Source organism: Microtus pennsylvanicus, chromosome 6, assembly GCF_037038515.1.
Source record: "Microtus pennsylvanicus isolate mMicPen1 chromosome 6, mMicPen1.hap1, whole genome shotgun sequence".
NCBI lineage: Eukaryota > Metazoa > Chordata > Mammalia > Rodentia > Cricetidae > Microtus > Microtus pennsylvanicus.
In genome coordinates this window covers 28,425,350-28,442,333 of record NC_134584.1, presented here as the reverse complement: position 1 = coordinate 28,442,333, position 16,984 = coordinate 28,425,350, and the positions used below count along the sequence as shown (strand labels likewise).

Sequence of the window (16,984 nt, the reverse complement as noted above, 5' to 3'; positions counted from 1 at the left end):
AGGTATAATTTTGAAATTAAAAATAAAAATACTAAGTAATAGTTCTTATGTAGAAATTGATTTTTGTGTCCATTATATTACAATTCTGAATTTAGGCAAATAAAAGATTATCCCTTAAAAATCAACTACATTCTTACCAATTAGCACTTTTATTTTTGAATCTAACTCTTTCAATTTGTCTTGCTTTACTAGTCCACTGACTCCTCAGGCCTGTGACAACTTTCAGAAGACATGAGCTTGGGTTAGTAACTGGCACATGTGCTGCTCGGCCAGTAACTAGAATAGATCTTACACAAATTTCACTGCATATCTCCAAATGATGCATATGGTTTGAAAAGCCACAAATTTTACAATCAAAAAATTTAATACTGAAAACAGACACAATATTGGGGGGAGATAAAAGTTTAAGTGACCTAAAAATAATCTTAATAGAATCAGAGCATTCTTCATGAACAATAAAACTAATTTTCTTAATAAATCAAGACAACAAAGAAAATAGATTATGGCAGGGCAAACTATTTATTGGAACTACATATAAAGAGCCATAAAATGTTCAAACCTCTTAACTTTGGGTTCACTGGATTCTACCCTATAATGAAGAAAAAAGCCTGAAAATGGGACTCACCCCAATCCCAAATTGTACAGATAAAGATGCTCTCTGCCTCAACATTTATAAAGAAAAAAGTAAAAGCAAATAAAATATCCAATAGTAGAATGAAAAGTTATGGCTTACTTATAACAAATTAATAGGCAACATCTGAAATACTATGTATGAATAAAACATAAAAACTAAGAAAGATATGTTCTTAAAAAGCAATGTATGTATGTATCTTTATACTACACAAATATATGTTACATGTCCTATTATTAAAATAATTTACTAGGAAAATAAAATTTTAATCTCTAAAGTTCCCTTTTTTTCAAAATAGCATAAGGAATTCTCAAATTTCTTCTAAAATGAAAAGCCAAACACCTTGAGAAATTGTCAACGTTAATATTTTTGAAAAAGTTACAATTCAGCAGCAAACTTATAATTGAGCCTCATCTGACATACCAGAACACTATACACAGTCCTGGCTTGTAAGAAAACTCGGGGAAGGGAGAGTTTCTGAACTACTACAAATATTTTTTTCTTTTCTTTTTTTTTTTTTTTTCGAGACAGGGTTTCTCTGTGGTTTTGGAGCCTATCCTGGAACTAGCTCTTGTAGACCAGGCTGGTCTCGAACTCACAAGATCCGCCTGCCTCTGCCTCCCGAGTGCTGGGATTAAAGGCGTGTGCCACCACTGCCCGGCTGAACTACTACAAATATTTTATTAAAAACATGAAAATACCTTTAGATTAAAAATATCAAGTTCATTTAAAGCATATGATTACTATAGGTAAGAACACAATCAGTTAGCATAGTAGAGATCCAGGCACTGAAGTTCACCCTAGAGAAGTTTATTAGAATTGAGCCATTTGAAATTCCAGTTTTGGGACTACTACATCTGAAGACAGAGGGCAGTACAAGGAACACTGACAAACACTAGGAACCATGAATAATTAGGTAAAATTTAAAGCTATAAGAAATACTTCCTTTAACTACCAATACCTTCCAGTTCCTAATATGCACAGATGGATTATGTAGATCATTTAGGCTGAAGCCTATCAATTTGTCTTTTAAAAATGCATATTGGAATAAACCAATAAAAAATGGGATATATACCTAAATAGAGAATTCACAAAAAAATATAAATTGCTAATAAACACTTTAAAGTGTTGTATAACATTAGAGAAATTAAGCTAAAACTTACTTTAAGGTTACATCTCACCCCAGTCAGAATGGCCAGAATCAAGAAATAAATTTGTGAGTCATCAATATATAGGTAGTGTACAATAAATCTTGTGAACCAAGGTTGAAGGATTATCTTGGGAATAACAATATTTAAAGAGGTAGGCAGAGGACAAACTCGCGTGCGCGCGTGTCTGTGTGTGTATCCGTGTACCTGCTTATGTATGTGTGTATACATGTGCATAGACATGCACAATGAAGCCAGAGTTCGAAGATGATAGTATCTTCTTCAGTAGCTTTCCACTTTACATTTGAGATAGGGTCTCTCACTAACCTTGAACTCCCTGAGTTTACTGAGCTGGCTAGCCAGTGAGTTCCAGCCTTCCCAGTGCTGAAATTACAGACAAATGTGATTGGTCAAGGTTCTCAAGCTTGAACGACAAGCACTTTACTGAATGAGCCATCTTCTCAGTCCCAAGAACTCTTTAGCCACAGATTCCAAAAGTGTGTGGAGTAGAGGCATAAACCTACAATTTTATCAACCAGGGAGCCTGGAACAGGTGGATCTGAGTTCAAGATCAGCCTGAACTACACAGTCAGTCAGCCTCTGTCTGTCTGTCTGTATCTGTCTCTGTCTCTCATACACACACATGTCTAAAATTGGGAGGGCAGAAGCTAGAGACATGGCTCAGCAGCTAAGAGCACGTGCTGTTTTTGTAGAGGATCTGAGTTTGGTTCCCAGCACTCACATTTGAAGACTCACAACTGCCTATAACTCCAGCTCCTCTTCTGGCCTCTGTGAAACCTGCACACACATGTATATGTCCACAAATACACATAAACAGAAATCTTTTTTTTTCTTTAAATGGAGGAGAAAGACACACACACACACACACACACACACACACACACACACACACAAAGGATTCCTAACCCCCCAAAAGGAACCTATTTCAAAACTAGAGTTGGGATGGGGAGGTCAAATAAAATAAGCAAAGAACAACTTGAATAACTTTTTTCATTATCTGCCTCCACTTTTCAGTAAACAACACCATTTCTCCAACTTTAGTCTTTACAGGAAGACTACAGATTTTCCTCACTGTCATATATGCTTTATTTTTATCATGCATTTAAACTTAAATAAAATGTAAACTATCAGTGTGGTGGGTAGTGCCTGTAAGTGCCTTGGGAAGTGAGGCAGGAGGATTGCTTCAGTTTGAGGTCAGCATGGGTTACATACTGAAGTCCAAGTCAGCCAGAACATCACAGTTAACTAACACACAGTTAACTAACAACCCTGTCTCAAAACAAACCAATTTGTTTTGATGGCTAAACAAAGAGATGGCTCAGGGGTTAAGAGCACCAGGGTTTGATTCCCAGTAGCCACATGGCAGCTCACAACTTCACGTCACTTCAGTTACAGGATATCCAGTGTCCTCTTCGGGACTCTACTTGCACCAGGCATGCACCCAGTACACATACATGCAAGCAAACACTTACAAAATAAATATATAAATATGTCTTTTAAAAACAAACAAAACAGTAAATTCAGTTTTAGTTAATTACTACATCATCCCTAATTTCTTGTTCTAAAATCCACCTGCTAAAAGTTTCAAATACATAACGTTAATTATTTCCCCTATGATGAGAAAGAGTAATGTCTACTTCACCTAACTTGGTAAAGTATTTGATCTAACAGCATGTACTAATATATGCCATTTAATAATAATGCCAATTATACTAGATTCGAGGAGGTAATGGGTAAAAACCGCAAAAGTATAACATTTAATAATAAAGCCACTAAGCTCTGAGAAAACTACGCACACTGTTTCAAGTATTAGTTTTTGATAATACTTTCATAAGAAAGCCATCAAAGAGTACATTAAACCTAACTTCAAAATTCACTCACCAATAAACTATTGATACACAGAAACATGAATGAATCCCAAAAGCCTTTTGCTAAGTGAAAGAAACAAGACATGTAATGTTTTATGTACCATATGATTCCATTTATATGGTATTCTAGAAAAGGTCAAAGCTATAAGAACAAAATCAGACATACTGCTAAGGACTGGGATAGAGTTAGGAAACTATACACAAAGGGACACACAGATACTTTTAAGAGAATAAAAATACTTTGCCCATGGTAGTAGTAGGTGACAAGATTTAATTAATGTTCCACCAAAACTCACTTAACTGAACTGGACCCAACAATGACTTTTATGGCATAAATTATCTCAGTAAATCTACCTTAATTTTTTAATGCAGCTATCAAATAACCATTTCAGTTGAGAAGCATTTTTATATGCAGTAATGCATTTCTCACCACAACCTAATATCATTACATATAATATCTGAGTTAGCAAAGAAAACTTTAAAAGTATGTTAAGATTAAAACAAAGTAATGAGATAACTACTCTCTTAAAATAAAACCTACTAAAGTACTTCCACTATGTAGTCCAAAGGACTAGAACCAAAGGGGGGGGGTGTTTCTTATACTATACAGTCCTGAGAGCTGAGAAAGGAATTCTATCATTTTTATTATGCAAGTTATATTATTCATGTAGTACTAGGGATGCATGTAAATAAAAAGTTCTTATCCCAGAGGCAAGAAGGCTCAAGTACATACCCGCAGTCAAGAAAACAGTATTTTGAAACTGACTAAAAAAACTTGCCATTGCTACTCACAGATTTAGAAACAGATCTTTAAGAACTATACATGGCAAGAGCTGTATCTCAGTACTTTAGTGCTTAAAGGAAAGGGGAAAGGAAAGGAAGAGGAAGTGAAAAAGAAAGTGGAGAGGGCATGGAATAAAAGATGCAGCTCAATTTCAGCTAAACAATTCAACAAAACTTTACCAAATGCCTAAGCAGGAAGGATACCACCATATGGTGAAGGGACACAGAAACAAATTATTTCCTCTACAGGTATGTTATAAGCTGTACAAATGCTGTGAGACGGAATAAATGATCAAGGGAATGTTTTCAAGAAATGCTTTACTTTTCACAAAAGAGCACTCACTGACTTAACATTTTGAAAAGCAAAGCATATATAGACAAGTGGGAACACAGACAAACATTTCCATGGATAATGCGCTGACTCTACCACCTATACTCCACATGCTATGCAGACATTTCACTCAGGCAGAGAATAAAAGGTCGTATATGGCTTTCAGGATAACCTGAGCAGAGGCTGTGGGATGCTGCATCTCCAGATCTCTCCTCAAGAAGGAGAAACAACAGCAGCTTTCAGGCTCATTACATTTCAACTTTCATTCTCAAATTCTAAAGCATAAGAAAAGCCCTGGAAAAAATGTTCTTTGTATCATATTTTTAAAAGAACAGAACTACTACTTATAACGAGCTATGCCTAATTTAACCCATGTAAAATTTCAATTTGGCCATTAACAAGGAAAAGTGATGGAGAAAGGTCATTGGCTAATAAAGAAACTGCCTTGGCCCATTTTATTGGTTAGAACATAGGTGGGTGGAGTAAACAGAACAGAATGCTGGGAGGAAGAGGAAGTGAGCTCAGACTCAACAGCTCTGCGCTCTGGAGCAGAGACGCCATGCTCCCCTCTCCCGGACAGATGCGATAGCTCTGCTCTCTGAGGCAGACAAGATCAAGCTCCGGCCCAGGATGGACGTAGGCTAGAATCTTCCCGGTAAGCGCACCTTGGTGCTACACACTTTATTAGAAATGGGCTAGTCCAGGTGTGAGAGTTAGCCGAGAAGAGGCTAGATATAATGGGCCAAGCAGTGTTTAAAAGAATACAGTGTCTGTGTAATTATTTCGAGGCATAAGCTAGCAGGCGGCTGGGGTGCTGGGGACGCAGCCCCGCCGCTCAGATTACTACAGAAAAGCTGAACTCCATATACAAAGCCTATACCTAGACGATCAATTTCTTTAGTTGAAACTGGCAAACCATAATACTATCAGATAAAGGGCAAGTCAAAAATGTTTTCAAGCCGGGCGGTGGTGGCACACGCTTTTAATCCCAGCACTTGGGAGGCAGAGGCAGGCGGATCTCTGTGAGTTCGAGGCCAGCCTGGTCTACAAGAGCTAGTTCCAGGACCGGAACCAAAAAAGCTACGGAGAAACCCTGTCTCGAAAATTAAAAAAAAAAAAAAATGTTTTCAGTAGCTCCTTGCAGCTCCATAAGAAGTCAGTGAACTAAATACAGTGCTGTGAAGAATTTAGCAACAAAAAAGGTTTCTGTCTACACAGCAACCAAAATTGAATTCAAAGCCACATGCGGATGACAGCGAGGGTTTTCCTGCAGTGCTCACCTGTGTCATTGACTCATTGCAGCACACACTGTTTGCACTGTGCAGTCATCACACCACATTGTTCCAGAATAACATGTTCTAAAAGCTGCAGTGTTTTGAGTACATATTAAGTATAGAAAAATAATGGTTTGACCATAAAAAACAAGACTTCTAATACTTTCAAACCATATTTCTCAGATTGTATGTATCAAATTAGTTTTATTTTGGATTATATCTTAAAAATTACTATTTGAGTTGCTGCCTTGAATTTTGTAACCAGTCATTATAAAATTTTTGTCATTGAAAAAGGGACAAATTTCCAACAACTGACCCTATCCATACTTTTACCATTCTGTACTAATTATTTACGTAAGGTGGTGCTCTTGGTGTATATGGTTATCAAAATATTGATCAACTCTTTAAAAAGCTGAAGAGATTTGTGTGTGGTGATATACTGCTTTAATAACAGCACTCAGGAGGCAGAGGCAGACAGAGACAGGCAGAGCTCATTGAGTTTTAGGCCAGCCCGGTCTACATAATAAATCCCAGCTCAGCCAGAAATACATAGCAAGACTTTGTCTTTGGAATAAAAACAAAACAAAAAATACAAGTCTGAAGACATTAGATCCTGTATATCAAATATTCAAGGAAGATTTAATCACTTCTGTAAAAAAAACAAGAATGATATACATCACTTTAGCATGCAAATTTGCTTTAGTCTTTAATGGGTGGGAAAATAGTATATATCCCAAAGAATTGTTTAAAAATAAATTTCATTTTGTTTTGTTGTTATTTTTAAAGTTACTTATTTTCTGTGTGTAGGCATTTGCCTGCATTTATGTCTGTGCACCACATGCTTGCAGTGCCCACACAGGCCAAAAGAGGGTGTTAGACCACCTGGGACTAGAGTTACAGACGGTTGTTGGCTGCCATATATAGGTGCTGGGAATCGAATCCAAGACCTCTAGAAGAGCAGCCAGTGTACTTCTGAACTGCTGAGCCATCTCTCCAGCCCCAATGTTTACAATTTATTATCAGTAAATATTTGATTTACATGCTTATATATCCCAGGGTTACATAATAATGTCTTGTAGAAAAAGTTTAAGAAGCCCAGCTTTAAAATTCTTAAAGGGTTTAAAGCAGCAGTGTGGGGTAACTTTGTGATATATTCCCTTGGTATGAATAATTTAAGGGCATTTTTTGTTTTGAAAATAACAAATACCATAAACATTTTTAAGATAAACCACGTCCTGACTTTTAGTACCGCTTTAGAAATAGTTACATTTAAAGTATCTGGAAGAATACAATTTTTTTTTAAAGTAACAGTCACATACAAACAAGTATGTATTTCACCTGTTTAAGACAACATGATTCTTTGGAATGGAGAAAATAAATAACCTAAATATAACAGTATCAAAAAGGAAATCAGGATTTCAAATTTTCTCACAGTTTTGGTATTTCTCAAAAGAAGTAAAAACAGATACATTTTTAATAGATTAATTTCTGCATATTTCAAGTGCTTCCTTTCTGATAAAAGGCAAATATAAATAAAAAGGTAACTTTAAAGTTTAATGTATCCATGTTAAATGATGCTTGATACAAGTTAGCAAAACATTCTTGGAAAAATTGATACTTATTATTTTCCTAGAGTAATTAAAAACTGCAACAAAGTCATGAAAATAAAATAGCTGACATTTTCAAGAGCTAGTCTACACATATATTTTAATTATATGGTTTACATATTTAAAAATCAATACCCTATTTAAATACATATGTATATATACAGGTATGCATAGTGGATAGTAAAAAAGTATTTTAAAGACTATTATCTAGTAACAAGTAAGCTATAGCTTATCAAAACTTAACTCTTCTCTTTTGAGGAGGCTAGGGATATAGTTCAGTGATAAGAGCACATGCTGAGTATGACAGGGCCCTGGATCAGAACCCAAACAGTACACACACAAATTATTTTGAGGCTTTCTTTATAAGCTATACAAGAAAAAAAATGCTTTCTTTATAACCAAGCCCACTCTCTTTTCATTAAAAACTATTTTCAGGCTCGAGAGACGGCTCAGCGGTTAAGAGCACTACTTAGCTCTTCCACCAAACCCAGGTTCAAGTCCCAGCACCCATGTAACTAACAGCCTGCAACAGGCTGAAACTTCTATTTCAGGGGATGCAATACCTTCTTCTATGGAAACCATAAATGCACATGATGCATAGACATGCATGCAGACAAAGCATCCATACACATAAACAACTGTAAACTTTGAAGAAGCAAGATGGAAGAATGCAAGGAATAGAAGTGTTCTAGAATTAAAAATATTTGGCTTGGAATCTCCTTAACGCTTGCCACTAGAACAAGTTTTTTAAACATGATAAGTTTGTTTCCATGTTTGTAAAACAAGAATACTACAGCTTCACTAAATAACTGGATAGTTTTAAAATGATACACAGTATCAGGAATCCTTTTTCTACTTTTCACACTTTATCCTGTGACCTTGAGCTAGGCACTTAGTCATCCTAGAAGTTAGTTTTATAATATGTCAACTTCAGGGAACTGAGACAATGTAAAGATTCCAGAGGAGTTTTCTGGTACATGAAAACCATTCAATATTTCTACCAGGTGTGGTAGAGCAAACCTATGATCTCAGCACTTGTGGGAAGAGGCAAGAGGATCCAAGCCAGTCTGGTGTACACAGTACATTCTAGTCCAGCCGTACACAGTGAGACCCTGCCTCCTCTTCTCTTCCTCTGTCTGTCTCTCTGTCTGTCTGTCTTTCTCTCACACACACACCACCACCACCACCAACAACAACAACAAAAAAACAGAACAAAACCAAGTACCACAAATCAAAAGGTATAACACCTGACTGAAAAAGATTAATTTTATTTCCTTCCTGTATTTAACTCAAATCCACCTCCTGAAAATAAAAAGTCATCATAATGATTTTTTTTAATAGCCTACTTCAGTGCTGGGTGTGGTGGTACACGCCTTTATTCTAGAACTGGAGAGGCAGAAGCAGGAAAATCAGCTTGGTCTATACAGGGAATCCCAGGCAGATTATATAGTGAAAACATTGTCTTGACAGGAAAGTGAAAAAAAAAAGGACTAAAAATGGGGGAACATAAAAAGGAGAATTTGGTGTTTCAAATGCTTTGCTGAGTAGTAGAAAAAGGGTTCCCCATGGCTATAGTGGTGCACACCTTAACCCCAGTACTCAAAGATAGAGGCAGGTGGATCTTTGAGAGCTTCCTTTTTTTTTTTTTGGTTTTTCGAGACAGGGTTTCTCTGTGGCTTTGGAGCCTGTCCTGGAACTAGCTCTGTAGACCAGGCTGGTCTCAAACTCAGAGATCCGCCTGCCTCTGCCTCCCGAGTGCTGGGATTAAAGGCGTGCGCCACCATCGCCCGGCCTTTGAGAGCTTCCTAATAAGACTATGCTTACAACCAAGCAAGACAAACAAGGCAAAATTCCCACAAACTTAGGTAATGACAACAGCTTTGGAACAAGTACACAATCAAGTGGGCGATTTTGAAAGGATCGACATTGACAACCACATAAATGCTGTTTTTTTAAAAAAAAGTTAGTCATATTAATGTATAGATTTATCTTCTATACTACAGTTAGTTGGTCATTTACATTCTTAAGAATGAAGTAACTCTAATGCTATTTTTTCCCTTTCTGAAAATAGATACTATGACAATTCCAATCCAATATAAAAAAAACTTAAGTAAAAAATACACAGACCACTTAACAAAATTAAAAAGCTAGTTAAAGCCCGATTTCAAAAGTAGCATGTGTACAGGACACAAATTCCATTCCATCTATCTTCAACTATATAGCTTGTGAATGTTAAGTCAACTGAGAAATCAAAGAAATACAAGATTTTTACAAACTAAAGATGTAGAAGCTTAAACTTCAGAAAACAAATGTATGTCAAGGCAATTATTTGTAAACTATATAGCTATGGCAATCTCGTACAGGTTCCTAACTTCAGTTTCTTTAAGTTGTGAATAACTGCTTCTTCTTTACATATTTTTTAGAATTAAACAATATTATGGGGGACACACTTAACACAATTCCTGACAAATAATAGGCAATCAAAAATCTTATAGAAAAATTCTTAGTTGACAATACTCTTGTTATTAAATAACCTTTCTAAATATCACTTTGGGCCTAAAAAGGATAATGCAATCTCATAAAACTCAACTCATTAAAATTAACCCTAGGTTTTTACCCAAACAAAATTACACATATTACAAATATCTAAAATCACTTTTATTAATTAATTTCCTTAGAGAAAAAATTCTAATCATACAAAATATGCTTTAAAATGGGAATGATGGCTTTAAGAAGAAAGAAATGGGTTTTTAAAGTGCGAAAATCAAGTAAACACTAAAACTCCACTATAGTCGTGTTTAAAAATAAAACGCAAACAACTCAGGAAATGTTACATATCGTTTAAAATCCATAGTAGGTGCATAAGAAAATAAAACCAGCAGTTTAAACATACATACTAATGTATGGCAAAGTAGTATGTTCACACCAAAAAAATACAACCAGCAGGAAAAACAGATACCATCTCTTTTAAAATTAAAAGGGGGGAGGGATTATCTTGAACATGGATAATTCAAAAAAGTAAAAAAATGATGTAGTATTACCACTATGAAATATGTGACTTGAAGACCAGAGTGCAGACATGTTTTAGAGAAACATAATCTAATAAAAGATATTAATAGGAAATTCCTTTAACTCATTCATTGTGTGTGTATAAATCACTTGGTCTCCATGTGAAGTTTTCTATTAAAAAATAATCACACCAGTCATTTTTCTCAGATGAACATAAGAATATCTATAAATGAATTCAGGTCAGATTGAAAAATTCTAAAAACACAAAATATTATTACAAAAGATAACTATTGGAAATAGTATATTTTAAAACTATCTCTAAAGTTTTTAAGAGCATAAATCACCATCAAAACAAACTTAGTATGCTTAGAATATTAAAATAAGCATTTTCAAGCTTAATAATTAATTAGGCTTCTTTAAAAGAACCTAGTTAGTACCTTGATGAACAGAAACTACATTTCTCTCAAAGGAATTTACCTCCAGATCTCCCAATAACTCAACAGAAAAGTGAAATATTAGTCTAAAATTTTAGAAGTATTTTCAAATTATGCTTTTCTTAATAAGCAAGAGAGATAAAGAACACTATAAAAAACTCAAAGTTAGTCTTTACTTAATTTTGTTATGTCTTATTCTGAGAAAGTAAAAGTATAATAGGCTGTGTCAAAATCTAATACAGACATGTCATATGTTTCTATGACAGTCTGATGACAGATCAGTATAAAAATTAAATAAGAAATTCATTTAGAAAGCCTTAAAAGTACACTTTTGAGTTCAGTAGTATGGCTGAAATAAAAAAGCTTTCGCACATCAATTGGTATAGCTCTGCTCATGTTTTAAAATCTTAGTAACAATCACTATGCAGAACCAAAACTGTTTACTACCATAGTAAAAATCTTCATTTTCATCCCTACTGAAAGCCTTAATCTTTCTTCAAATACACCACTCTTTTTTTTTCTAAAATATAGGCATCAGTAAAATAATTTTTAGCACAGGTTCAAAAGTACATTCAAATATCTTCAGTAAACAAATGGGATGAGTGACCTTACAAAGCACCCCAAACATACTTCTTAAAATGCTGAGAGTAATTACGTATTTAATTTCAACTTTGGTTTACTAGATTTTCATTATTTACATTAAAGTTGTTTTTCTTTCCAAGTTATATTGGTAACTGCATACTCAAAAATGGAAAGCCATGGAGTTGATGTTAGGATATTAGGAACACGCCTGTTCAATAAGAATATTTCTCCAAATACTGTAACCAGAATGATAAAATTACTGGAATGTTTGGTGGTTGTTATCTTTTCACTGAATTAAACAGAGAAAAGGAGCAAGAGATTTGTCATTGGTGAACATCTTAACCAATGCAGGTGACTTCCAATAGATTACCCATAATCCTTCATGAAACGTAAATTGTTATCTCCAACTAAATTACCCAGAAAAGAAAGTTCAAGAATTAAATTTTCTCCCTTAAAAACAATCTATATCTGAGCCAAACAAAAGTATTTCCAAGTAACTTTAAAGAAGTGTTTACAAGCTCTAATGAAAGCATCACTAACTGAACATTACTTACAAATTACAAAAGATGTAGAACTGGAATAATAAGATGAGAAGAAGGGACTAGCTGTAATCTAACTGCAAAGACTTAAGAAAAAAATATGTCAATCACACTGATATCTACTAGACTGATTCAAACATCTGCATAAGGCTCCTTGGAACTTATAAAACTAAATAAAGTTGCCCCTGTTTATGAAAACTAAGCAAGAAGTACTCTTTTCCCCATTATCTTTCATGAAATAGGTTCATTTCTTGACACACCGTTCCTTTTTAATCAAAAGGTGAAAAGATAATCACAGGGCCTTTCAAAAAATTTTTAATGACGCCTTTGCCCAACCCTTTACATGCCCCCGCCCCCAAACACCAAGCCCTCTGCTTTCTCAAGCCGGGAAGTCTTCCTCATTTAGGCATTCCCTCCTGGCACACCCCCTACCAGCACCCCCCTCACCCCCGTAGGCCAGAGGCCCCGTAGCAAACAGAGTCGAACAGGAGCAGGCAGCACAAAGACAGGAATGGGAGATTAGTGGGAGGGAGGGAGGCCGGGATTGGGGCTCAGCAGGAGCTTCAGGCTTTTTAAAATTCAAACTGCTCCCCGACCAATACAAATCACGGACACGCTACTGACTACTACACGGATTTATAGCATTAAAAACATGCCTAGTACGTGACAGCTATATTAACTTCACTCTTTTTAACATGTATCCATACGTTTGCAGGAAGTGGGGAACAATTTTTTAAAGCAGAATGTTAAACTCAAAAGTAACCAGCAGAAAAGTTACTTATTCCATCAACAGAGATAAAAACTTAAGACACAAAACACTTAAAACAAAATTTAACCATTACTATTACAACAAGGGATGTTACCGAAGTGCTGCTTCCTTTTAACGAATGAGTTTTCCTTCAGCGAGTAAGAAACAAAATAGCAAACGGGACATTTCTTTTTCTGTGCAATCTGTAAAGCCTGACGATTAAAAAAAAAAAAGGTATTTCCATCTCACGCCAACTTCCATTACCGAAGCTGCCACAAACAAGCGCCCAACATTTGCCTTCCTCGTGAACTAGAGCTTGTTAAGGTACAGAACTGGTATTTGTCTCCAGCATTTACAGATACATTTGACCTATTAAAATGACACCTCGCTCATTACACAGTCAAACATCATGGTACAAACAGCCAATGACAATCCTGGGACCTCACGAAGATCTGCCCTGACAAGAAAGGATGGCCCCTTCTACTTGTGTATGTGTGTGTTTTAAAACCTCCTAAAGAACTGAAGAGTAACTTAACTTCTATCCTTTGAAAGGAAATAGGTTTCATCCTTATCTCGGCCTAAGCTCAGAACGTTTCCAATTCTTTGTAAGCCTGCACACGCTTAGGCTAGGAAGTACCTGGGGGTTTCATGTACAGTCATGTAAAATTATCCTTACATAACACACACAAATCCAAAGTGGCAGAGTATACCTGTCAAGTACTTTACACTTAGCTCTGAATATAAAGTCCATGTGCAACACACACTGTCAAACAACAGAAAAGCTCCCGGGCGAGGAGGTGCCGCGTCTACTACGCTATGGCTTTTTCTATATTAAATATACATGCGGACGGTTTGAGCCTTCTACAAAGAAAACGAGGCTTTATTAACTTTCCAACCTCCAAACAAGTTTGGCAGAGCATTCCCACCGGAGCCGGGTCTGAGTATTTACGTTTGTTTCACTAACTGAAACTACTTCCTCCCTTCATGGGGTCACAGGGGGAAGAAGGGGGGTTGTTTGTTTCACTGGGACGTTCCCCACTCCAGGACCGGGAAAGTTGTAAATATGGGGACGATCGGGGCACATTGGCCGATAGTTGTATTGTTTCCGCCTCCTCACTAGCTCCGGCTCCTCTCCCGGGCGAGGCCTGTCACCGACCAGCCGTCGCTCCGCTCAGCCCGGAGCTCTCCTAATCCCCGAGCTCAAGTAGATTCCGCTGGCCCGCGGCCTGCACTCTCCGCCGGGCCTACGCCTCCCCGGCCGCCCGGCAGGAGCCCCCGTTTCCCCGTCACCCAAGCCGGCCGGGCGAGAGGGGGGAACCAACCCGCCGCCACCCAGGGTGCCCGCCGCCGGGAGAAGGAGCGAACTCTCGACTCGCCCCGTGGAAGAGACCTGGGGCCGCTGAGGAAACGGCGGGGAGGGGAAGAGAGGAGGAGAAACGCTGAGGACCTGGCGCCGGCGCCTCCGCCGCCGCCGCCACTGCCGCCGGAGCCGCCGCCGAAATAAAGAGCAGGAATTTACCTGGGCGAATCGGCGTCTGAATCCGAGCGGAGGCCGAGGCCGCTGTGGCGTGAGACTATAATCCGGGCCGGGAGGGGGGGTGGCTACGGCTCCTCTTCCGTCTCCTCAGTGCAGGGAACATGTAGAGCCGGGGGGAGACCAGCCGAGAAGACAAATCGCTGCTTCTTCTTCCTCCTCCTCCTTCTCCCACATAGAAACACTCACAAACACCCGAGCAGGGGCCCGAGCTACCGGGGGGGCATCGCCGCGGGCCCGGGAACCAATCCTCCTGTCGGCGGGGGCGTCCCTCCCTGCGGCTGGCTGGTGTCGGGTGAGTCGGTACCGACGGAGGGAGGGGGGGGAGGGCAGGCGGGGGGGAAGGAGCCCTGTGTGTGTGTCTCTCTCTCTCGTTCCGTCTCTCCCTCTCAGAACAAAATGCCGACCGGAAGTGCAGCTGCAGGAATGACTCCCTCCGCCGGCGCCAAACACTAACAACCACCCCCTCTTCCCCACTCCACTTCCGCCACCGCCGCCGCCGCCGCAGCCGCCGTCGCCGCCAGTCGGGCTCGCAGCTCGGCCTCAGAGGAATCGGTTCCCGCGGACCCGGGGCCTCGGTGGCGGCGACGGTGACGGCGGCGTTTCTTCTCGGCGTCCTTGTCCCGCCCTGGACGACCGCCGCGGGCGCCGCCGCCTGTGGTGTCGCTCCTGCCGGGCGGCGTAGCCCGGGGGCCCGGCTCTCCCCGGCTTGAGCGCTCCTGGAGGCGACAGCAGCCGGGCGCTGGGCCGGTGCGGTGGCCGAGCAGCCGGGGCGCGCTCGCTCGTCTCGAGCGCTCCGGGCCTCACAGGCCGCGGACGGCGGCTAGCGGAGGTCGCCCTGCGCACCCTGCCTCGGCGGCCATCAGCCCCGGGAAAGCCGAGCTCGGGCGGCCGGCCGGCCGGTGGATGCCGACGGTGCGCCTTGTAAACGGTGTCCCCGCAGCCGTGATGGATGGATCGCACGCCTCCCGTCCTTGGAGCGGCCGGACTCTATCCGTCTGTGTTATTTCTGCGGAGGACTCAGTGCTCGGAGGGGAAGGCTCCCAGCCTGGCTGAGTTTGGAATCGTGATCGTGATGCATTAATTTCTGGAAATACACGGGCGCTGATGGATTTGCTTTTTTTTCTCTCTCTTTTTTGACGGTGGTTTGATTCATCCCTGATAGTCGGGCTAAGGCCTGTAGGCGACGCTGTGCGAGCGAGGAGCCGGGCGCTCCGGCGCGGCGGTCTCGGTGTGGGTGGAGCCGGGGCCGTCCGGACGCGGGGCACCGGAACCCGGGGACCGGCGCACTTCAGACGACGTTTTCCTCTTTAGTTTGAAACTCAGGCACTGGCCAAGGCTGGAGTACAAAATGTGAATAGACATACAGTACCGGGCCTGTCTGTAGTGTCTTATTGTAAGACAAGAGGGAATTCCATCGCTACACAGCTTTCTCTATTTTTTCTTTTTGTAAAAGGGGGCTGTTCTTCAGGTAAAAAGTACCAGTAGGTAAGCGGATTCTACTCAGGAGGAAACATACTATTTTTTTTAAATGAATTAAGTTGTCAACTTCAAGTTTTATTCGTATGTGTACAGATGTGCTAGAAGGATGTGGGGCAGCTCACCTACAGGTTTTTCTGTTTTTTAGAAGTCGCTGGGGGCGAGGTATTAAGATTTTGTCTTTACTGCCCTCCTGACCCTGTGGAGTAAGTCAGGGGCTAACGAGTCAAGCAAGGACCGGGGAAGAAAGGAACCCGATTGGCATCCTTGCAAATAAAACTGTCTCGCCATGCTGCTGCTGTCTTTCCCCAGAGCGTCCGTTGAAGTTGTCTCCGTCTTCAGGGTTTTGCTCGGGTGCCACCTGGTGCCTCCACCGCTCCTGTTTACCTTCCAGGTTGGCGGCTTCCTTCTCATTCTGTCATCCGGGCTTTCAGTCTTGCCTTACTCTTTGCCCAGTAGCCCAGCAGCTTGAGGAGATGAAGTTTAGCTTTCCTTCGCTGGTGTTATGTGTGCATCGCTCTGTGGATGCCTTTGGCACCCTCCTCCCTTATTTCTGAACTCTACCCTTTAATACGAGCTTATATATACCTAAAAGAGCAGATGGTGAAAACAAGAAAAAAATGTAGACCGAACGGAGGTAAGTTTATTAGAGGTCAGGAAAAGATCTCTTCTGGACATTCGAAAGCTCATAAAGGTGATGATTGCTTTTAAGTTTCTCTAGATGATATGACAGAGGCCAATGCACTTGTTGATCAAATGACCTTTTCCATAGTGAGCTGATTCACTGTGCTCTCGTGAGTCACAAAACTTCATTCTTAATCCTGTCTGCCCTCCTTGCAAAATACACGCCGTTGTGACTAAACCAAAGTCTAAGAATTTGGTGGGCTCAGCTAAAACACAGCACTACTAGGAAAGCTCATTGAGCAAGTATTTATTGGTCACACAATGTGCGGCACTGTGATTCAAAAGGTGTATGTTTCAAAGGCTGCCAGGCCC

General features: G+C 39.9%; 2 protein-coding genes across 4 annotated transcripts in view; one reads left to right on the top strand and one right to left on the bottom strand.

Annotated features, from left to right (window-relative positions):
• Nucleotides 1–14,625, bottom strand: part of Nipbl (NIPBL cohesin loading factor) — a 159,347-nt gene extending 144,722 nt beyond the window's left edge. For all 3 annotated transcript variants that reach the window (XM_075975919.1, XM_075975921.1, XM_075975922.1), the window contains exon 1: nucleotides 14,495–14,625. The gene's annotated coding sequence lies outside the window, so the exon portion shown is untranslated. The remainder of the gene's footprint in view (nucleotides 1–14,494) is intronic.
• On the top strand, nucleotides 13,792–15,273 carry LOC142852672 (uncharacterized). The gene is made up of 4 exons (XM_075977751.1): nucleotides 13,792–13,881; nucleotides 14,096–14,385; nucleotides 14,482–14,804; nucleotides 14,903–15,273. Exons 1-4 carry the CDS (start codon nucleotides 13,792–13,794, stop codon nucleotides 15,220–15,222), a joined length of 1,023 nt encoding a protein of 340 aa, XP_075833866.1. The 3' UTR covers nucleotides 15,223–15,273.
• The last annotated feature ends 1,711 nt before the right edge of the window (nucleotides 15,274–16,984 follow it).